The sequence below is a fragment of the Petaurus breviceps genome, unplaced genomic scaffold (assembly GCF_028583685.1).
Source record: "Petaurus breviceps papuanus isolate PSGF00001 unplaced genomic scaffold, PetGlider_PUasm1.0 90865, whole genome shotgun sequence".
Taxonomy (NCBI): Eukaryota; Metazoa; Chordata; class Mammalia; order Diprotodontia; family Petauridae; genus Petaurus; species Petaurus breviceps.
In genome coordinates this window covers 15,244,068-15,268,635 of record NW_027187367.1, presented here as the reverse complement: position 1 = coordinate 15,268,635, position 24,568 = coordinate 15,244,068, and the positions used below count along the sequence as shown (strand labels likewise).

General features: G+C 40.4%; 1 protein-coding gene across 2 annotated transcripts in view; it reads right to left on the bottom strand.

Moving 5' to 3' along the window:
- The window catches only part of GLP1R (glucagon like peptide 1 receptor), an 83,565-nt gene extending 82,683 nt beyond the window's left edge, over positions 1-882 (bottom strand). For both annotated transcript variants that reach the window (XM_069073613.1, XM_069073612.1), the window contains exon 1: positions 692-882. In XM_069073613.1, the coding sequence (XP_068929714.1) occupies positions 692-769 (78 nt within the window). In that variant the 5' untranslated portion in view covers positions 770-882. The remainder of the gene's footprint in view (positions 1-691) is intronic.
- Between the last annotated feature and the right edge of the window lie 23,686 nt (positions 883-24,568).

The window sequence follows — 24,568 nt, the reverse complement described above, 5'->3', positions numbered from 1 at the left end:
AGAAGTGAAGCTGGGGGGATGGGAGGGGAGGGGAGAAAAAAAGCCAGAGTAGGAAGACCGAGTATGCTAGCCTGGGCGCCTAGCCGAGGTGCGTGTGCTTGGGGCTCAGTCTAAAGGGCCTGATGTCTGGGGAGGAGAGAGGTCCAGTGAGCTAGGGAAGAGAGCCCAAAGGAGTGAGGAGATGATGTGGGGTTGAATCCCACGTCAGGGCAGGTGGAGAGAGTGTGCCTTCTGGACTGGGGGTGCAGATGAGCTTGAGGCAGGGGTAAGGAGTTATTGCAAGGGTGACGGGTAGCAGGAACCTCCAACTCCAGTACCCTCCCTCCCCTCGGGTCCCAGCCTCTGGATTCAAGCCACCCATCATTACTGAAGTAGCCAAAGGGCTCGGCAGACCCTCATTCCATTTCCCCGTTTTACGTCCCTACCCCATTTCTTAAGGTCTGAAGGTCCGGGCTTCAGAGTTTGCCCGGTGCGTCCGTCTCTCCCCACCCCCCACCCCCTTCCTGCGATGTCTGGGGACACAGAAACCAATGTCCGCAGCTCTCCTGGGATCGGGAGAAGGGGAAGGAAGGTTGGGGAGAGGGGTCGGGGCTGTGGCGGGACTGGGGGCAGCGAGCCCAGAGTATAGGGATGGTTTCCAGGGTTTGTCCTCCCTCCTTCCCCCCCCCCCACTTCCCACAGGGGGTCGTACCTGAGGGCGGGGACCGGCCCTGCCCACAGTGCCCAGCAGAAGGAGGGTGAGTCGGAGCGGGGCTGGGGGGCTGGCCATGGCGGGCGGGTCAGGACCGAAGCATGTCCGCCACCTGAGGCACCGCTGCACAGAGAGGAGCGGAGCGGAGCCCGGCCGGGAGCTAGCGGCCCGCGGCCGGGGGAGGGAGGAGCTCGGCTGGAGCCGCCCCCCCACTCCCCCTCAGGGAGGAGCTGAGGGCGGGTCGACCCGGGGTGGGGCTCCCCCCCCTCAATGGAGGGGGCCTGTCGTGGAGAGGTAGGGACACAGCGGGGACCCTCCACTTCCGACCTGGCTCCGGCTGGGTGCACCAGGAAAACGGGGAGTGTGACCGGTAGCAGCGGAGTCTCTGCGCCTTCTCCACAAGCGCCCTCCTCCAGGACGCTACTCCAAAGCTAGGGGACTGGGGGCGCAAGTATGAATGAATCTGCGTGGTTACTTTGTCAGAGTTCACAGAAACCCAGCTCTCCACCCCCTCCCTGCTCCCCATCTTGTGCTTCCATCCAAACGTTTATAATAACTGCATATTTAAAATCCCAATGCCCGTTATTCCCTTGCCCCCTCTCCCAATAAATCAAATCATAATTTAAAAATCCGTGCTTCTCCATTGAACGCTGAAAAAATCTTCGAACTCCTTAACCTGGCATTCAAGACTTTAAAGCTTTGATAACTTAAAACTACACCAAGACTTTTGCTAAACTGTGTGTGTGTGTGTATGTGTGTGAGACAGAGAGAGAGAGAGAGAGAGAGAGAGAGAGAGAGAGAGAGAGAGAGAATGTGTGTGTGTGTTAGGAGAATGTTTGGCTTGGAGACAGGTGGGGAAAGGTGGCAGATGCTGTCTTCAGATATCTGAAAGGAAGTCATGCAGAAAAATTATTATAATTATTCTGTAGACTAAGAACTGGGCCCATAATTTTATTGTTATAAGGAACTCCCAGATGTAGAAAATCCATTTACCACTGCAAATCAGCACCATCTCTGCTAATTATAGGCTTAGACAGTTAGTTGCCTAGAATAGGGAGATGTTAAGTGACTTTGGCCAGAGTAATGTTAAACTAGTACATATCAGGGGTGGGAATTGAATGAGCTTTGAGGATGGCTCTCTATCCACTCCACAGCTTCCTCTCATTTCTGATGAATGTATATGTATCTGTTTGGCTATCATCTTCATAGAACAGAACTCATGGAATAATCAAACCCTCTTCACAATGTCTGTCAGTGGAAATGTTACTCATCCTTGATGGTTTAACTCCAACTCCACCTCCCTATCTCCCCTTTTCAAGTGGGCTCCCTCATCCTACACATGTATGTACATCTCATACACATCATATTCCAACATGCATTATAGTCTGTGTATGTATCTTATTCTTCCCTACCAAGCTTTAAGCTCCACAAGGACAGGTTTGTCTCTACAGTATTTATCTGGCTGATGTCCAGGACTGTATTCTACTCTACTTAGCCTATCAAATGAATCATTTCTTCTGACTCCCTACTAAACCTTCATGTATCTCCGTAATGCTAAGGATAATTAATATTCACAGATATAAGTTTGTGCTTCTGCCTCTTCCCCTACTAACCCTTTATTCAAAAGGAACAGGGCAGAAAAAAATCAAGGGGCTCAGGTGATAAATGCATTGTATTGTGTCCTGGTCAATTCTACAGTTCAGTAAAGACATTGGCAAGCAGGAGGCACACAGAGGAGGGGAAAAAAGGGTAGTCTTGATATTAGAATTCATGCCACAGGAGGATGGAGGAATGGGAGATGTTTAACTGGGAGAAGAGACTCCTGGGAAGGGGCAGCAGACATGATAACTATCCTTAGATATTTGAAGGGAAGTCATACAGAAGAAATATTAGATTTGCTCTACTTGACCACAAAATATAGAATTAGGAACAATGTATAGAACTTGCAGAGAGAAGATTTCATCATCTTGATATTGGGAAAAACTTTCTAAAATTAATTCCCCAAATTGGACTGGGCTGCCTGGGGGGGAGGAGGGTGTCATGGATTCCCCATAAGTCAAGATCTCCAACCTAAACGCCAATTGTCAGGTATGTTGCAAAATAAAAAAAAAATTTTCAGGTAGGGATCGGATGAAATGGCCATTGAGTTACCTTCCAGTTCTGAGATTCTGAGATTCTGGAATTTGCACAGTTCATTAGATTGATCAGCAAACTGAATAATGGAGAGTGGACAGAAGCCTCATTCTCCCTCATGTTATGTCCAGAGATAAGGGTATTGGAAGGCCTCGTGTCAAAGCAGGGCTTTTCAAGGCCCAGCTCCACTACTTCCTTCTCAGCCAACTGCCACTGACATGCAGGTAAGACCAACAGTCCCAGGAATAGCACCATCTCTAGGCCACCTGCTGGGAGTCTGGCCTGGCCCCTTGTAGGTGTCATTCAGGTGAACAAACCCTATGGAGAAAGGGCCTAGCATATGTACAAACACCACCACCACCACTACCCACCATTGACAGGCAGGGAAGCCAACCTAGCTGAAGCAGCGAGGCCTCCCAGGGGAGAGATATGAAGAGTCATGCTCCCATTGAGTGGAGCCTACACCATTATTTCAAACACCACCTCCTATTTCCAGTGTTCTTGGGTCTGGGCTTTCTCCATCAGGTGATCACCCCATTCCTTTCCTTTGAGGAGACGAGCAATAGTGATTGGAAATAGGAAGGGTTACTTTGGATTCTGTCTTCATCCTTACCTTCCTACCCCTAATCCAATCTCTTGTCAGGTCCTATTGATTCTACTGGGGCAAGACTGTCTCTTGACTTGCTTTCTCCTGTCCACTCCCACTGTAGCCACCTTAGTTCAGCCAGTTCCTCACCACCTCTCACCAGCACTATTTTAAAAGCCTCTTTGTCTCTAGTCCCATCCTCTCAACCCCCTCAATCCACTTTCTCCACAGATCTCTAGAGCCAAGATAATCTTCCTAAAACAGTCCTGACCATGTCACTCACCTGCCCAACACCCTTAAGTGATTCTTATTTGTGTACAGGATAAAATACAAAATCCTCTTCATGGTATTTGAGCCCCCATCCAAGTCAGCATGCATTTATTAAGCACCTACTGTATACTAGACACCGTGCTGAACACTGGAAATACAAATAAGGCAAAAACAGTCCCTGTCCTCAGGAAACTCATAGTCAAATAGAGAAGTGAGAGGTGGGGAGGGAAGAGAGAAGTTCTCTAGTCCCCAAATAAGTTCCAACTTTCCTTTCCATATTTCGACCAAACTACAGTGTCCCCAAAGTCTTAGTGCAGTTTAAAACTTTAGTAGTCTTTCCTTGATATATACATATATATATATATCATATCTTTTAATTTCATATTTCTGCCCATTGAAATCTTTCCCTTTCTCCAAAGCCCAGCTCAGATGCTATCTGTCTTCATCCCCAGCCCACCACTTCAGAAGAGAGATCTCTTTTATTCCCTTTTGACTCCTCCTATACGTTCATTACATTATAATCTTTATTAATGTTATTTGTGTCAGAATATCATTTCCTTCTTAGATTGTAGGCTTCTGATCTGGGATTTTGACATTTTCATCTTTGTATACCTAGAAAGTAGGATAAGGACTGTGGTGTTTAAAAAGTTCAAGAGATGTAATTTTGGGGTAATTTAATCATTTTCTTAATAATGCCTGCATGTTTATTAATAAAAGGAAGTCAGTGACCCTCTCCAATGCCAAAGACCCTTATGGTGGTGGGTTCACAGGTTATATACCTTTGAGAAGAGTGAGTGTTCCTGAGGGTGACCATCAACTCTGATTGGTTAACAATTAATGAGAAAAGGAATATTGTAATGAGATGTGGGCTCATTCTAATGAGGGTTTGGGGGATACAATGGATAACCCACATCCTAGTTATAGAGACTTATCAATTTCCATATCACCTGTCTGACAAAAGGGAGGATCCACATGTTCCAAGATCTATCTGAATAAACACAGTGATCAGGAATCCTCCAATTAGCCCAAACTTAAATTTTATTTTACTATCTGATTAGATCTTAGCCTAGGTAAGTCTTTGAGCAAAATTTCCCACACTGGTTGATTTCTGGATGAGGAAGTAGAAAAGGGAAAAAAAACCTTGGTTCTAGTTATTAATATGAGAGAGATAATTTCTCATATAGATAAGGAAAATTCTACCAATGTGAGTTAGCACTTTTTTTGGAGGGCACTTGGGGTTAAGTGACTTGCCCAAGGTCACAGGCTGGTTTTTGTGTTAAGTGTCTGAGGCTGGATTTGAACTCAGGTCCTCCTGACTCCAGGGCCAGTGCTCTATTCACTGCACCACCTAGCCACCCAAAGGGTTAGCACTTTCTCTGCAATGTATCATCTTCAAGAATTGCCTAGAGCACTGACAATACAAGTGACTTGCCCAGGTTCACACAACCAGTAAATCAGAGGCAAGTTTTGAACTCAGGTCTTCCTGGCTATAAGGCCAGCTTTCAATCTGCAACCCCACATGGTTTTCTGGAATGTCAAAGGTGTTGGGAAAATATGTGTCTACTGACTGTCATTGAATCCTTTGACTTTGCCCTGTGGAATGGCCAGTTCCAGGGGGAAATTGTCTTCTCATCTGTGAGTGAAGAAAGAGTTCATTCTCTTTCGGAGAAGAGCCTCCAAATGTGACTGCACTGTCAGAAAGGAAGAAAGACTTCCACGGAACAGAAGAATAATTTACTGGAGACCAAAACAGGGATTTATTTCACCTTAAACTCAGCCTGAGTCTGCATAAAGGATGTCCAATGTAATCTCTCTCTCACAAGATCTGTCAGGGATCTTGCTGTTGGGTGGGGGAAGGGATGGGAAGCAGAAAGAGAGCAGGTGGGGGAAGGAAGAGGTCAACAGAAGGAAATTGAAGAAGGGACTTTGGAGGCAGACAGAGCTAGGGAGTAGAGATGAGCCTCTGTCAATGAATATATCAAGCATGAGTCAGACTCCTCAAACAAGTCAGGCACATTGTCTTCGTAGAATCAACAACACACATCACCTAATACGAAGATGAATGAATTTGTTGTGTTTTTAAAGGTAGCCTCCCAAAGTGGAAATAATGCTGCATGGACTAGATTCAGAGCTAGAAGGCCTGGGTTCCAGTTTCAGCTCAAACACTTCCTATCTTGGTGACTGTCATTTCCCTTCTTTTTAACCTCAGCTTCTTCATCTATGAAATGGGAATAATTATGTTCCTCCCTATCTCTAGAGGTTTTTGTGAGAAAAGCCTGGTGAAAACCTTAACTCTGTAGAAAAGTGAAAGGCTATTAAAATTTTCCAGGGATGGAAATTAGATAGACTTTCTTATTCCTGTAGGTAACATCAGTTTTTCCAGGTGGGGAAGCTCTCCTTCATGCTTAACTTGAATTTTTCCCTAGAGTTTCAGACCCTTCCTTTTTGACATTATCCTCATTATTTTATATTGATGTTCTTTGTGTAAGCTGTCTCATGACCATAAAGTCAACTCCAAAAAGAGACTAAATGGTTTTGAGGTTAGAGAACAATACAATCAAAGATGATCTTAGTGGAATCAGGAAAGTAGTTAGAGAAAAAGAAAAAGACTTGGGCTCAAAAGATTGGGTCTGAGAAAATTGACTTCCTAGGTGACTAAGATACTAGGAAGAAGTAATTTAGACTCTGGCAAGAAAAGACTCTTCTGAGTTGTTGTTCAGTTGTGTCTGACCCTTTATGACCCTATCTTAGCAAAGATACTATAGTGGTTTACCATTTCCTTCTCCAGCTCATTTTGCAGAGGAGGAAACTGAGGCAGGGTTGAGTGACTTGCCCAGGGTCACATAGCTGGTAAGTATCTGAGGCTGAGTTTGTCTCTGAAAAAGGTCACTTTATCCACTACACTACATAGTTACCTGAGTTAGTATATTGCAATATACAAACACTTGAACTTGGACTCAAAAGTCCAGTTCCCCACTCAAACTTGGGCAAGCTGGAGAAAGGGAGGACTTCTAATCTCATTTCAATAAATATTGGTTAAGCGAAGCACTATGCTAGGTAGTGGGTGTATGAAGATATTTAAGACACACACCCACAGAAATTTGATATCTGATTAGTTGTATGAATTCTAAGTGATTCCCATTTACAAAATCATGACCCCACACACTCCCAGTCCCCCTTCAGCAAGGGTCCTTTTGAGGAGAAAAAGAAGGAACATCTTTCTTCCTCCTTATTGTCAATGGGCTCATCATTAGGCAGTTAAGTGGTGCAGCAGATAGAATATTGCACTTGGAATTGAGGAGACCTGGTTTCAAATCTTGCCTCAGATACTAGCTGTCATCACAACCTCTTTGAGGCTCAGGTTTCTTATCTGTAAAATGAGGATAATAATAGCACCTATCTCACAGAGGTCATTGTGATGACCAAAGCAGATAACATACATAACCATGCTTTGTCAACCTTAAAGTGTTATAGAAGACACTATTAGTACTATTATCCCTAAGTCTGGGAATTTAGCTCCTTCTGTCCTAGAGTGACCACAAGGACCAATATCAGTTCTATCCTGAATTTGGTCACTGTAGCTAGGTCTCTTGGGTCTGGAAGCCAAAGTTGGTGTGTGTGTGTGTGTGTGTGTGTGTGTGTGTGTGTGTGTTTCTTCTTACACCAATGGCAACTCCTCTTCCAGTGATAAAATACTAATGATGCCTCTTAATCACCAAACCAACCTCTACTGATCACCCGCTGGGGCCCAAGCCAACTCCCCTGCAGTCAGATGGAAATAATTTACAACCTCTTGAGCTACAGTTATTATTCCTCTCTTGGGTTAATGCAGCACATAGTATTTTTAAAGTGTCACAGAATCATTTTCATTACCAACTTTCCGGGACAGCCTGAGGAGTAAATGAGTAATCTTCTCTCCATTTCTCAGATGAGGAGAAGAGTAGGTTGACTTGCCCAAGCTCCTTTTGGGAAGGGTGGAGGGAAATGATTCTCTTATTCAATGACACCCCTCCCCCAACTACTGGGATAGTCCCCACATCTTTTGGATTAATGTCCAGACTAGAAGAGAAGAAACAAGAAAAAAAAAAGGTTGCTATGAAGCAGGACTTAGGAAGAACCAAAAGACCATTAGGGTTTTACTGAATGAATATTAAATGAGGCTGGTGAATGTGGCTTGGGGAGTATCTGTTCTCCCTCTGCTAATCCCAGGTCCTTTTGCTAACAGGTAGGGCAACATATGCCTGTCAGGTTTCCTATGCAAAAGTTCTGCTACAGGAAGGATTCTGTTGAGCTAGAGGTGCCTACCCATTGAGTTGGCACTTCAGGATCTTATATCCACCATGAAGTCTTCTGGGACAAACACTGCAGGTGTTTGGATACATAGAATGAAAGCGTTCTTTTTTAATAGAACATTTATTACATTTATTTATTTATATTATTTATTATGTCATATATTATTTTTTTATTTATTATATTTTACTTTTTTCAGTTAACAAACATTAATTTTCTCTTCCTTCCATATCTACCCACCCTCGCTGAAGAAAAAACCAAACCAAACCTTTGTTACCAATATGCATAGTCAATATGCAATTCCTGCATTGGTTATGTCCACAAACGTATATCTCACTCTGCAGTTTGAGTCCATCACCTTTCTGTCAAGAGATGGGTAGCTTCATCTTTGGTCCTCCAAAATTAGAATTCTGAAGACTTTCAAAGTTGCCTTTACAATGTTCTTTTTTATTGTATTAACTATTCTGGTTCTACTCACCATACTCTGCACCATTCCATTTAAGTCTCCCCCAGGTTTTTCTGAAACCATTCCTTTCATATCTTATTACAATACAATAGTATTCCATTACATTCATATTCTATAATTTGTTCAGTCATTTTTGAATTAATGGATAGATGCCCTCTTAATTTTCAGTTCTCTGTCACTGCAAAAAGATGATAGGGAACCATTTCTTTTTTTGTTGATCTCTTTGGGACATAGGGCATCATTTGGTCAAAGTAATGATTTTTGAGGCATAGTTTCATAAAGGTTGGATACAGCCATTATGGATGCAGTTCCACTAACAGAGCATTTATTTGCCTGTTTTCTCTCAATCTCTCCAACTTTGATCATTTTCCTTTTTTTGTCATCTTTACCAATCTGGTGAATGCAAAACAGAACCTTAGAGTTGCTATAATTTATAATTTTTTGAATTTTTTCATGTTGTTATTGATGACTTGGATTTTATCCTATGAAAACTACTTATTCATAACCTTTTTTTTAATTTAAGGCAATCCAGGTTAAGTGACTTGCCCAAAGTCATACAACTAGTAAGAGTCTGAGACCAGTTTTGAACTCAGGTCCTCTTGACTTCAGGGCCAGTGCTCTATTCACTAAGTCCAGATATGACTGTGTTACTCCTCTACTCACTAAACTTTAGTGACTTTCTATCACTTTTAAGATACAATAGAAACTCCTGTGTATCATTTAAAGCTCTTAACATTCTGGTACCATGCCACCTTTCTAGCCTCCATATCCTCTATGGTCCAGCCAGTTTTCTCCCTTCCTTTGCACCAACTGTCCTCCATGCCTACAATTTTCTGTCACCTCACCTCTACATCTTAGAATCCCACATCTCTCCTCAGGACTCAGTTGAAATGTTAACTTTTGCATACATCTTTTCCTGGTCCTCCCAGCTACAGTACCTTCTTTTCCCACCCCATTACTTTATTATCTGCTTTGAACAAATTTTGTACATAATTGTATCAACCACCAAGCATGTATTATTCATTTGCTATACATATCAATTTCACAGTGTGTGTCATTTCTCATGTTGGATTTCTTGAGGTATTTTTAAGTATGTTCCTCAAAGGTATGGATTATTTTGTTTTGCCTTTGTATCCAGTGTCTAACAGTAGGCACTCAAAAGTGTTTATTGATTGATTGATTAACTTGGGCCTAAAATAAGAAGAGGAAACCTGGCTGAATGGTATTTTGGAAATTATTCAGTCATCCCAAGTTGCTCACTCACACACCCAACACGTCTTTTTAAACATCGATGCTCTTCAGGTGATGCTAAATGGCTTCACATTATAAAATCCCTGAAGAATCAAAGCTGAGGGAAATACAAAGGACAACAGAAACATGGAGACGTGCGTGGTGAATGGAAGTAGATTGCAGCAGCATGTTGCCAGTGATGGCTTGTGAGCAAGAAGTGGAATAAAAGAAGTCATATAGGAAATGTGTGATCAGAAAAGGAATGGGCTTGACATGGAGAGTGATGGACAGGCTAACTGCTGAACCAGTGCTTATGGAATATGAAAAGACCTGAATGGATCTTAGAATGACAGCATTGAGAGTTGGAAGGGACTATGGTGGTCATCTAGGCCAATTCATACATGAAAGAAATCCTCATTTATAACATACACTTGAAAAGTGTTCATATTGACTCCTCTTGAAGATGTCCATTGAAGGGAAGCCATTTTTGCACAGTTCCAATTATTATCCAATTAAGTTTTTTTTCTTCCTTTTATATGAGTCCTATATTTGTCTCAATGAACCTTCTATCCACTGCTCCTTGTTCTAATCTCTGGTGCCAAAGAGATCAATTTTTGTTTGTTTTTTTTTACAATTTAAAATTTTCTAAACAAATCTTATTGCTACAGAACCCACAAAGTGACAGAGAGAAATAAATCTGATAAAGTCAGTCTGACAGGTTGACAGAAAGGGTCTATCACACCAGAATGGGAGCCAAGTGCAGTCCTGAGTAAGCTGTGCCAAGCCCCTGGCACCCTGACCTGTGGCCCAGATCAGATGGAACAGACTTTAGGAGCATGAATCTCTAACAGCTATGGCAGTTTCCAGACTTCTCAACCCATAAACACGAAAGAGAAAGTAAAAGGTCAGTGGGGAACTCTGTTGGAACTGGGTGACAGAAGAGCACAGTCTGGCCCCAAACACTGTGTGAGAGGTGGTGGAGGCATGGTGGCTGCAGATGCTGCTGCGTGGCTGCCTCTAGAGCTCCTGGCCTGCAGATTGTAAGGGGACCAAGTGACCATTCAGAGGGTAATCACTCTTGCTTTGACCTGCTTGGATCTGGATTGCAGTCTTGGGTGGTGGTTCTGGGGTGTGTGACCAGTGTGCCAGAGCTTGTGGGGGCTGCAGAGAGGGTGCCTTCCTCAGACCTCTGACAACATTTGTGAAAACCCCAGCAATTTAGAACAAAGCTGTCTCCATTCTGAAAGCAGAGTTTTCCCATGGCAAAGAGCTCAAAAATCAAATAATTGACTGGCAAGATGAGCAAACAGAGGAAGCACAATCAGGCCATAGAATCCTTTTTTGGGGACAGAAAGGATCAAAACATGGAACCAAAAGAAGTCAACAAAGGCAAAACTCCTGCATCAAAACCTTCCAAGAAAAAATATGAATTGGTTACAGGCCATGGAGGAGCTCGAGAAGGATTTTGAAAATCAAGTAAGAGAAGTGGAGGAAAAATTAGGAAGAGAAATGAGAATGATGCAAGAAATTCATGAAAAGCAAGTCAACAGCCTGCTAAAGGAGACCTAAAAAATACTGAAGAAAATAGCACCTTAAAAAATAGACCAACTCAAATGGCAAAAGAAGCCCAAAAAGCTAATGAGGAGAAAAATGCCTTAAAAAGCAAAATTTCCAAGATGGAAAAGGAATATCAAAAGCTCACTGAAGAGAATAATTTCTTCAAAATTAAATTGGAGCAAATGGAAGCTAATGACTTTATGAGAAATCAAGTTGCTATAAAATAGATATAAACAAAAGAAAAAATAGAAGGCAATGTGAAGTATCTCATTGGAAAAACTACTGACCTGGAAAATAAATCCAGGAGAGATAATTTAAAAATTATTGGACTACCTGAAAAAAAGAACCTAGAAATCATCCTTCAAGAAATTCTCAAGGAAAATTTCCCTGATATTCTAGAACCAGAGGGCAAAATAGAAATTGAAAGAATTCCCCAACCACCTCTCGAGAAAGACACCCAAAAGAAAACCCCTAGGAATATTATAGCCAAATTTCAGAGTTTCCAGGTTAAGAAGAAAATATTAGAAGCATCCAGGAAGAAATAATTTGAATATTGTGGAAACACAATCAGGATAACACAATATCTAGCAGCTTCTACAGTAAGGGATTGAAGGGCTTGGAATATGATACTCCGGAGGCAAAAGAGCTAGGATTAAAACCAAGAATCACCTACCCAGCAAAACTGAGTATAGTGCTTTAGGGGGAAATATTATCATTCAATGAAATAGAGGACTTTCAAGAATTCTTGATGAAAAAAAAAACAGAGCTGAACAGAAATTTTGACTTTCAAATACAAGAAGTAAGAAAAGCATGAGAAGGTAAACAGGAAAAATAAATCATAAGGAACTTATTAAAGTTGAACTATTTACATTCCTACATGGAAAAATGGTAATTGTAACTCATGAGACTTTTCTCAGTATGAGGATAGTTTAAGGGAGTATATATGTGTATATATATATATATATATATGTTTATATAGGAGGGTGTATGTGTGTATAAATACATATGTGAGTGTGTATATATATGTCTATGTATACATAGACAGAGGGCATAGGATCAGTTGAATAGGACGAGATGATATCTAAAAAATAAAATTAAGAGGTGAGAGATAAATATAATGAGAGGAGATAGGGAGAGATAGAATAGGGTAAATTATCTCATATAAAAGAGGCAAGAGAAAACTGTTACAAAGGAGGGGAAAAACAGGAAGGTGAAAGGGAATGGGTCAACCTTACTCTCATTGAATTTGGCTTAAAGAGGGAATAACATACACACTCATTTGGGTATCTTACCCTACAGGTAAGTAGGGGGGATGGGGATAAGAGAGAGGATGATAGAAGGGAGGGAAGATTGGGGGAGAAGGTAGTTAGAAGCATAGAAGCACACACTTTTGAAAAGGGACAGGATAAAAGTAGAAAATAGAATAAGTGGGGGGTGGGATAGGATGGAGGGAAATATAGTCTTTCACAATATATCTACTATGAAAACATTTTGTGTAACTACAAATGTACAGCCTATATTGAATTATTTATCTTCCCAGTTGGGGTGAGTAAGGAGGGAAGAAGAAAAATAAGCTGGAAATCAAAGTTTTAAAACAAATGTTAAAAAATTTGTTTTTTACATGCAACTGGGAAATAAGATATACAAGTACTGGGGTATAGAAATCCATCTTGCCCTTCTAGAAAGTTAGAGGGGAGATGGGGGAAGATATAAGAGAGAGCACATTGGGGGAAGGGCTATTCAGTAGGCTCACTATTTTGGGGTGGGAGTAGGGGAAAGACGGGGAGAAAATTTGTAACTCAAAATCTTGTGGAAATGAATGTTGAAAACTAAAAACAAACAAAAAATGTAATTGGGGAATATTTAACAAAATAAATAAAAATATAATGCAATATAAAAATGCAGTTTAAATTTTATTTTGTTAAGTATTTTCCAATTACATTTGAAATGTTTTAACATTCATTTTATAAATTTTTTGAGTTAGGGAAAAGGATCTACTTCTAAAAAATATTTATAGTAGCTCTTTTTGTGGTGGCTAATAATTGGAAAATGAGGGATTGCCCCTCAATTGGGCAATGGCTGAAGGAATTGTGGTATATGATTTTGATGGAATATTATTGTGCTATAAGGAATGACAAGCAGGATAGTTTCAGAAAAACCTGGAAAGACTTATATGAATTGATGCAAAGTGAAGTGAACAGAACACGGAGAACATTGTACACAGTAATGGCAATATTGTAAGATGAAGAACTGTGAATGACTTAACTATTTCTCAGCAATACAGTGATCCAAGACAATCCCAAAAGACTCATGATGCAACATGCTATTGGCCTCCATATAAAGCACTAATATTATCTTAATGCAGATTGAAGCACACTATCTTTCTTTGTTTCTTCCTTTCTCTCTCTCTGTCTCTCTCTCTGTCTCTCTCTGTCTCTGTCTGTCTGTCTGTCTCTCTCTGTCTCTGTCTCTCTCTCCTTATTCTTCTTGTGCAAATGAATAATGGAAATGTTTTATATGATTGAACATATAGAACCTATATCAGATTGCTTACTGTTTCAGGAAGAGGAGAAAGGAGGGACAGAAGGATATAATTTGAAACTCAAAACTTAAAAAAACCCACATGCTAAAAATTGTTTCAACATATAATTGGAAGGAAAAAATATTATTTAGAAAATTTTGAGTTCCAAATTCTCTCCCTATCTCTTGTCCCTCTCCCTTTCTTTAGAAGGTGAGCAATTTGATTATGTATATATGTATGTATGTTATGTATGAAATGATGCAAAACATATTTCCATATTAGCACATTGCAAATGAAAACAGACAAAAACCAATTTAAAAATTAAGTTAAAATATTTCAGTCTTCATTCAGAGTTCATCAGTTCTCTCTCTGGAGGTGAATAGCATTTTGTCATTGTGGTCCTTTAGAACTGTCTTGGATCATTGTCTTGATCAGGGAAGCCAAGTCTTTCACAGATGATCACCCAAAGAGATTGTTAAATTCTTTCTCCACGTTGTAGCTTTTCAAATATTTGAAGATAGCTATCACTGTCCTCCCCAGTCTTCTCCAGTCTCAATATTCCCAGTTCCTTCACTTGCTCCTCCTATATCATGTGCTAAAGGCCCATCACCATTCTCTCTCCAGTTCATCAACATTCTTTTAAAACTGTGATGCCCAGAAAGGAACACAGTATTCACGATGAAGTCTGACAAAGACACTATGTAGAGGAACCGCCCTATTCTGGGCAGGTGTGTCTCTCTTGATGCAACCCAAGACATCATTAGCTTCTTTGACTGGTATTCATACTGTCAACTTAGATCTTTTTCAAAATAACTGCTATTTAATCATACCTTCATGGGCAGCCATGTGAGACAGTGGATAGAGTACTGGATTTAGAATCAGGAAGAAACATCTTCATGAGTTCAAATCCAGCCTCAGATACTTACTAACCCTCTTGAGCTGTTTGCCTCAGTTACTTATCTGTAAAATGAGCTGGAGAAGGAAATTGCAAACCACTCCAGTATCTTTGCCAAGAAAACTCCAGATGGGGTCGTGAGGAGTCTGACATGACTGAACAACAAAACCATTCTTTTCCTGTAATCTAGATAATTGAGTTGATCCTTTATGGAGGATTTATGAAAGTACATGGACAAGACTCACTTGGGATAGGAAGGAATTTATAGGAAAGGGAAGGGAATGGGTTAAGTATTTATACAGTGCTTACTATGTGCCAACCACTTTGCTAAGAGCTTTGCAAATATTATCTCACTGCAACCCTGCAAAATAGGTGCTATATTCCCATTTTCCAAATGGAGAAACTGAGCCAAATAGAAGTTAAATGACTTGCCCAGGATCACACAGCTAATAAGCCTCTAGATTTGAACTCAGGTCTTCCTGACAACAGGCTAAGCAAGTGGTGCAGTTAATAGCTGGAGTCAAGAAGAAGTGATTTCAAATCCAACCTCATCCACTTACTGCCTGTGTGACCCCAGGCAAGTCATTTAACCTCCACCTGCCACAATTTCCTTAGCTGTAAAATGGGGATAACAATAGTACCTATCTCCCAGGGTTTGTTGTGAGGATCAAATGAAATAATATTTGTAAATTGCTCATCTCAGTATCTGGCATATAGCACACACTATAAGAATTCTAGTTATTCCTGTTATTAATTATTATACAAAGGGCCTAAGAAGAGGCTTTCCAGGGACTGGATGTACGTTGATTCTTCAGCTGCCTGGAACTGGAACTAAAGACTCATATCTCTGACTCATATCTGTAGCTTCTAGAGACAGGTTGTGTCTGCACTGTCTTTGCTTTTGTTTTTGTTTCCCCAGCTCTCAGCACAGAGCTGGGAACTTACTAAGTGCTCAATAAATGCTATTTCACCAATTAATTAACTCATGAACCAGAGCTACGAGGATCTGCTTCTTATTCCCACCCCCCCTCGGGTCTTATCTCTATAGCACTGACTTTGTGTTACCAAGGGACTCAGGACACTGGAGCTAAATACCTGTTTGTCTTGGACAGAAATCACCCTGACATTCCAGTTCCTGATGGAGGAAGTGCCCACATCAATGAGATCATAAATCCATTGAACAATTGAAATAGGGACTCCTTTGCTTTAGCAAGAGAGGTGCTCCTTGGCCATCTTTTCAACAGCTGCCTTGCTATGACAATGACCACAGTCCCTGACCTGGAGGTAGTAACCTTTTAAAATTTGGAACTCCCACTCATTTTTAAAAATTTACTATTTTTTTCCCCAATTACATGTAAAAACAATTTTAACAATCTTTTTTCAAATTAAGCTCCAAATTCTCTCCCTCCCTCCTCTGCACCCCCCCCCCCCATTGAGAAAGCAAGCAATTTGACTAATTTGGTTATACATGAGTGGTCATGCAAAACACATTTTCATGTAAGTAATGCTGTGAAAAATTAGATTAGAGAGAATTATTGATTTATTTTTACAATTTCTCAGTGTAAAGAGAAAAAAAACTTATACCTGGGTCTCTCTAGGCAACAGGTTCATTTTTCCCTCTTCTTTTTTTTTTGTTTTGTTCTAGTTTTTTTGTAGTCTCCCTCCCTCCTTTCCAATTCCACATTGGAGAAAGCCAACATTTGATATAAATATATATGTGGAACTATACAATACCTACTTTCACATGTTAGTTCTTTCTCTGGGAGCAGATAGCATCTTCCTTCATAGGCTCTTTGTAGTTGACTTGAATGATCATATTACTCAAAATAGCTTAGTTATTCACAGTTACTGTAACATTGAACAGAGGGGCCATCTCCAATAGAATTATCTTGCCATTGGACCCAGATGGCTCCAGAGGAGAAATTGAGACTGGTGACTCTGCACAGCCCTACCTCATTTAATACAATTTACTTGCAAGTCATGGAATCATCATCCTGATGTCATGGTCCTCTTTAAGAACAAAGGACAAATAACAACAATATCATACAATATTACAGTTATATACAACATTTTCTTGGTTCTGCTCATTTTACTCTTCAGTATTTCATACAAGTGTTATGTTTTTCTAAAACCCACCTGCTCGTCATTTCTTGCAACACATTCCATCATAATCATATACCATAACTTATCCAATCATTCTCCAATTGATGGGCACCAGTTCTTTGCCCCCCAAAAGAGAACTTCTATAAATATTTTCAAACATATAAATTCTTTTCCTTTATCCCTGATCACCTTGGGAAGCAGACCTAATGGTGGTATTGCTAGATCAAAGGGTATACACAGTTTTATAACTCTTTGGACATAATTCCAGACTGCTTTCCAAAATAGTTGGATCAGTTTACAACTTATCAACCGTGTATTAGTCTCTCATTTTTTCCACATCCCCTCCAACATTTGTCATTTTGCCCTTCTATCATTTTAGCCATTCTGATAGGTGTGAGATGGTACCTCGGAGTAGTTTTCATTTGCATTTCTCTAATCAATAATGATTTAGAGGATATTTTTTCATATGGCTATATAATAGCTTTGATTTCTTCTTCCAAAAATTGTTTATTCATATTCCTTGATTATTTATCAACTGGGGAATGACTCATATTCTTATAAATTTGACTCAATTCTTTCTATATTTAAGAAATGAGGTCTTTATCAGAGAAACTGACTATAAAAACTTACCCTGGTTTTCTGCTTTCCTTCTAATATTGGCTATATCATTTTATTAGTACAAAACTTTTAAATTTAATATAATTAAAATTATCCATTTTACATCCTACAATGCTCGCTCTCTCTTGTTTATTCATAAATTTTTTTTATCCATGAATAGGTAATATGTGCCATGCTCCTCTAATTAACTTATAATATCTCCCTTTATGTCTAGGTCATCTATTCATTTTGCCCTTATCTTGCTAAGATATTGGTCTATACCTAGTTTCTACCAGACTGCCTTCCAGTTTTCCCAGCAATTTTCCCCAAATAGTGATTTTTTATTCCCAAAGCTTAGATATTTGCATTTATCAAACAAGAGATTACTATCATCATTTACTACTGTATATTATGTACCTACCCTATTCCACTGATTCATTATTTCTTAGTACCAGATAGTTTTGATAATCAACGCCTTATAACACAGTTTAAAATATGGTACTGCTAGATCTTCTTCCTTTACCTTTTTTCATTAATTTCTGTTATATTCTTGAGTTTTGTTCTTCCACACGAATTTTGTTATTTTTTTCCTAGCTCAATAAAATAATTTTTGGTAGTTTAATTGGGATAGTATTGAATAAGTTGATTAGTTTAGGAAGAACTATCATTTTATCACATTGGCTCAGCTCACCCATGAACAATGAAATTTTCTCCAATTATTTAAATCTGACTTCATTTGCATAAAAAGAATTTTATAATTATGTTCACATAGTTCCTGAGTTTATCTTGATAGGCATACTCCCATGTGTTTTATATTGTTTATGACTATTTTAGATGCAATATCTCTTACTATCTCTTCTTGCAGGGCTTTGTTGGTGATATGTAGAAATACTAATGATTTATGTTGGTTTATTTTGTATACTGCTATTTTGCTAAAATTACTAATTGTTTCAAATAAATTTTTAGTTGAAACTGTAGGATTTTCCAAATATACCATCATATCATCTGCAGAAAGAGAGTTTTATTTTCTCATTGCCCATTCTGATTCCTTTAATTTTTTTCTTCTCTTGTTGCTAATGCTAGCATTTCTAGTACAATCTTGAATAATATTGGTGATGATGGATATCCTTGTTTCACTCTTGGTCTTATTGGAAAGGCTTCTAGTTTATTCCCATTACAGATAATGCTTGCTGGTGGTTTTAGGTAGATGCTTATCATTTTAAGGAAAAATCCATTTATACCTATGCTTTCAAGTCTTTTTGATAGGAATGAGTGTTGTATTTTGTCAAAAAAAAAAAAAAGCTTTTCCTGCATCTATTGATATAATCCTACAATTAGGCCAGAGGTTCTTAACCTTTTTTGGTCATAGATCCGTGTGGCAGTCTGATGGAACCTATGAACCTCTTCTCAGAAAAATATTTTTAAATACATATGATTACAGAGTGGACCAATTATATTAGAAATAGTGACTAATGTTTTTGTAAAATTTTATTCATTTTAAACTTAAATACAAAATGAGAAAAGAAAAAAAAGAACATTGCCACATACACAGCAGAACTTACTAATTTTTAAAAATAAATACACAGACCTTGGTTAAGAACTCTTACTCTAGGTAATGGATCAGCAGTGCCTAGGTGTGTTTTTGGAGTGATATGACTAGCTTGGTGGGCCCATCACCATTTTCTTTGTTTTTTTCCCCCTTGTTTTGAGGTAGGGGAACCCTTCCCAGAGGGTAGTACCTGAGGGAATGGCTGAAGAGATAGTCACACCCAACGGGAGCAGTAGTCTTGCCCGCCCAATGATGAAAACAAGAGGGAGTAACAAATCGGTTTACCTATATGGAATCATACCACATCACATTTTTGAATCCTTTATTCTCTTCTGCAAAATGGGGGCAAGAAAACTTATAATATTTATCTCAAAAGCTTTGTTGTTGTCGAATCATTTTCAGACATGTCCAATTCTTCGTGACCCCATTTGGGGTTTTCTTGACAAAGGTACTGGAGTGATTTACCATTTCTTTCTCCAACTCAGTTTTAAAGATGAGGAAACTGAGGCAAACAGGGTTAAGTGACTTGCCCAGGGTCTTGCCAAGTGTCTGAAGTTGGACTGGAACTCATGTCTTCCTGACTCCAGGACCAGCACTCTGTCCCCTGCATCACCTAACTGCCCTTTGTAAAAATCTTTGTAAACTTTACTGTTTCCTATCATTAATGTTTTCATCAATACAGGGGTAAGGATAGACTGGATGACTAGAAGGCTTTTATTGAAGTCCTCCATAGGGCCATCTCCAGCAACAGAACCTTCCAGTATCAAGGCTCTTCTACTTTCTGTTCCCCAAGGCTTTCTTTAGTATTCTTCAATATTCTCTAGCAGCCTGGAGTTGGAGTGAATGCAGTTGCTTTGTGAGGTGTGGGCTGACATAGGACAACCATAGGGAAGAAGCTGTCTTCCTCAATGCCAGTACATTGATACAAAGCCCTAAATGACTACTTGGTGCTAATCACTGGGTGCTTTACCAGTATTTTATCATTTGATTCACCCAGCGGCTCTGGGAGGTAGGTACTATTACTAATCATTTTTCACATGAGGAAACAGAGACAGACAGGGTTCAATGGCTTGCCCAGGTGTAATGGGAATGCAAATTTGGAAGATCTTCCCTGCCCCTAGGCTAAACTGCACCTGAAGCCTGGGGAGGGAGGCTTGTTTTTCAGTAGATACTTCTTGATTGGCCAGTGAGTCAATAAGGTTGTTACATTCTCTGAGCCAGGAGAAGGCTATATAAGCCCTGATGTGTAGCTTTGTTTTGGGACTCACTTTGAGAAGTGTTCTGTGATTTGATCTTAATTCTGGGAAGCCGTTGTTGAGAGTCCCCCGGCTTTGAAAAACCCAGATGTTGATTGGGTATGGATGTAATGGCTGGACAGTTTGGAAAGCTGTCTACTTGATCTGTTTCTGTCTTGATAATTCTGCCTGTATACTTTGAAGTTCGGGGTGCTGACCTGTTCTCCTGAACAAGGTAAACGATATATGTCTGACTGATTAAAGTAAGCTTGTTAACCCATTTTGAGTTGCTTTCCTTTATCAAAGCAGATCCAAGAACCTGTATGGGCAGCAAACCCTGAGGACGTGCTTGGGGTGCTTGCTGCTACACCAGGGTCACATAGCTAATAAGTGTTGTCAAGATACTATTAGGAGATGCCTTGTTTTCCAGAGCTAAGGCCCAGCAAGTAGACTGTGCCTGAGCTTGGCATAACAACAATCCTTTGAGTTCATCTCTGGCAAAATCGCAGAATTGTTTCACAGCAGCTCTAGGTGTTCCCTGACCTTGCACAAACATCTGTAGTACCCATGTTCCAGTAATGAAGCCTTGCTATGAATCAAATTTCCTCATTGTTGCTGTTACTCCCATTGTCAGGGCTACAGCTCACTGCTTAGCCTTTGGTATAAGATTTACCCCCACTAAAGTGGGTCCCCTACTGTGGGGTGGGGTGCCCAGCACATATGTCTAGTTTCCCTCCCTGCTTGCAAGCCATTTTCCTCACTATAGAAAATAAACTTAGTTTCTGCAGAGTTTTTCTTAGCTTGTCTGTCTGCTCGGCTTTGGCCTCTGAAGGCCAAGAGGTTCAGTCCAGTTGACAATGTCTGAGATCAGATATGAACTCAGGTCTTTCTGACTACAAAGTCAGCATTCTATGTACTGTGCCACTTATATTCTAGGGAAAGATGGATAAAGAAAAACATTAAGAAACTCTATAGCTAACTGCTAAAAGACTAGGTGGTGAAGGGAGTGGATAGTGTGCTGGGCCTCAGCTTAGGACAAATCATCTTGCTGAATTCAAATCTAGCCCCAGACACTTACTAGCTGTGTGACCCTGGGCAAATCACTTCACATTGTTTGCCTCAATTTCCTCATCTGTAAAACGAGCTGGATTAGGAAATGGAAAACCACTTCAGTATCTTTGCCAAGAAAACCTAAATGGGGTCATGAAAAATGAAGAACAAAACTTGCTTCATGAAGAATGAAGCAACAAAAGAGACTGAAATCATGAGGAAGTAAGATTCAAGCTGGAAAATACCTTAAGGTTTCTCTATGCTCCTCCTACAGCCACTGAGGCCTAGAGAGGAGAGAGGACTTGCCCAGGGTCACACAGAGCAGTAAGCTGTGGAGTGGGAATTGGAACCTGGACTACAGGTTCTATACTATACAACCAATGCTCTTTCCTCGATGAATGGAGTTATATTCTTAAACAGACACAGGGGCAAGACGATAGAGGATAAACAAATTTGTTTCACAGCAGAAGGAGAATGAATCAGTCCAGAAATTTGGAGCGCTATCATGGAGTAGTGCGAAGCTCACTGGGCCTTAAGAGAACCCAAGGTTCTAATCTTGAACTTTCTGTTTACCACCTGTGCGACTTTGGGCCAATCACTTCAATTATCTATTAGAGACATGATGTCTCTCTGATCCTTGATTTCCTTGTCTGCAAAATGAGGATCGTAATACCTGCACTATTTATCTCCCAGGGTTGTCATGAGGGAAAGGAAGGAAAGGGATCCAGCATGTTTTAAATACCATCCATGTTCTGGGTATTGAGCTAAGCTTTACAAATATTATCTCATTTGATCCGTGCCACAAGGTTAATTCTGGGAGGTAGGTGCTATTATCATCTCCATTTTCCAGTTGAGGAAACTGAGGCCAATGGAGGTTAAGTGACTTGCTCGGGGTCACACAGCTTAGAAGTGTCTGAAACTGGTTTTGAGCTTCACATGAGACAATGTAAAGAGAGAGTGCATTGAAGGCCCTACTGTGGCTATACTCAGCTATTTCAGAATAATAGCTTATTCTGAAACAGGGTCATTTCCATTTTGATTTTTTTCTTCACTTCACCATACTGGTACCATTCTAGAGCTGTGAGAAGAACTTCCAGTGACAGTGGCTCCTTTCAGAAGGCCATTCAATCTTGCCTAATCTCTAGGAAGTCTGTTTGTCTTGTGCCTCCCTGGAGAGGAGGGGGTTAAAGAGGCATGGGCCAGCAGGCATACGTTGTCCCCCACACTCAATGGAAGCTCTTTACTGGGACAGAGGAAGCGTTCTAAATTTCACATGTCTGGAAAACAAACCACCAGCACCTGCAGATTTGACCAATGAGTCATTTTAGCACCTCCACTGAAGACTAGAAACCCACTGTGACCAAAATGAGAAATGCAACTTACGTTAACTGGGATTCTAAAACTAAAAAAGCTTTCTCAGGCCAACTAAACCCTATTGGAAGGTTGTGGGAGTTTTGTTGTGTGTTTTGTTGCTGTTTGTTTTTTAAACTCAAATTGTTTTATTCAGTATTTTTCTGAGGTGTCCCTTTCTTCTCTGGTCTACTCAAACAATTCTGCTAGGTTTCTCAGTAATTATCTCAAGGTAATAAGTTGCAATGTAGAAAAAGGTAATAAGGGGATGCTCTTAAAGAATGTCACGTCTAGCATGGCTGCCGATGTCAGAGGGGTAATAGTAGTTAACATGTATAGTGCTTTAAAAGTCACAAAATATTTTATATATCTGATTCTCATGACAATCCTGACATGGTAGTGTTGTACCCAGAAAACGCAAGCAAGACCCAAGTAACAATTTAGAATTGGACCCTTTATTATACGCCATGTTGTCTGATCAGGCCACATGGCCAGCTGATGAGGTCACCGCACCATCCCAGGTCGTACAGTAGAGATCTCAGGTAAAACCTCAGCTTTTAAAGGGAGGCCACACAGCCAATGGTTAGGTATTATGTAAGCAGAAACTTGCAGAGGCCAAAAACAGTGATTGGTCAGTACACACCTTGAAATTCCCTGCTGGCGCCTAGTCTCCCTGACCCAGAAGCCCGCCCACCTCTGTGGGGGTGTGCTGATGGGAAGGGCCCACATCCTTGGAGGGGTGGGGTGGGTAGGGGGTGGAACCAGTCCACTCACCTCCCTGAGGGATGGCCAAGGCCAGGGGGATGGGAAAACCAGGCACTATACTAGGTGTTCTTATCTACATTTTACAGATGAGGAAACTGAGACCGTAGAAAAGTGAATGACTTGCCTTGAGTCACACAGTCTGAAGCAGGATTGGGACTCAGATCTTGGGATTAATATAGATGAAAGTTTTATAAATATAAAAGTCATCTAAATGTTGTTGGCTTTTGCTGTTACCTGAAAGAGTAATAGTGAAGGAAGTGCTCTGTGATTCGTAAAGGTCTCTAGAAATGTGCTTTCATCATTTGAGGATGTGGAGATGACTCAATTTGGGGAAGGTACAGAAGTTCTGGGGAAGATGCCTGTAGAGAATGTCCACATCTGGCATGGCCCCTGAGGTCATGGGGTAAGGAATTTGGCTCTGGTAATAAACAGGGGAGAATCTTAAACTCTGCAAACCCCAAGGGACCCTCGAAGGTCACTTAGTCACTGCCATCCTTCTGGTCAGCACTGGCATAAATTCGTTTGTTTGTTTAGAAATTCAAACAAACCCCCAAACAACATTTCTTTGCCTCCCCATTGCTTATCCTTGAAAGACCAGACCTAAAAGTCTGAAGACTCAGGGTAGGTATTTGAGAAGCAAAGGGAGGAATGCAGAAAGCATCAGTACTGAGTGTCTGGAGTTAGAGAAGGAACAGCTAGGCTTCGGCGGTTAAGTCCATAAACATCCTTTGACAGAACAGCTTGACTTCAGATCCTAGCAATTTTCAATTATATTTTCATTCGTTGCTTTTAAAGTAGTAAAACTTTAGATTTATTTCTTCATGAGCAGATGCAGAAGGGGAAAAATCAATTCCTTGTAGGCTCCAAGTTGTATGAGTTGGCTTATTTGGCATGGCTTTCTTTCTTTTTTTTTCATCACAATGCTAAATATTCTCCATGAAATGACAAATTAATATATAAATTGGCTTAGAGGCAGATAAACCAGTCTCATCCAGGGTAATTGGAAAAAGGCAGTGCCCATAGTCTTTGTTCCTAGAAGTGGCAGATGCCTGCTCGTTTGTATGTAAATAGATTTGTGGTTGCCCAGAAGGATGCTGGGAGGTGGAAACAATCAAGACCAGGTGCTAAAAGAACTCCAATTCTACTTCTGGAAAAGAATACAGAGAGAATGAAAGTGAGAAGTCCTGGTAGGACTCAAAAGCATTTTGCTTTCCTCATTTAACTTCAGTAACTCCAGAACTGTGGAAGGAACCATGATATAAAAGGCTCTGAAGGTATCC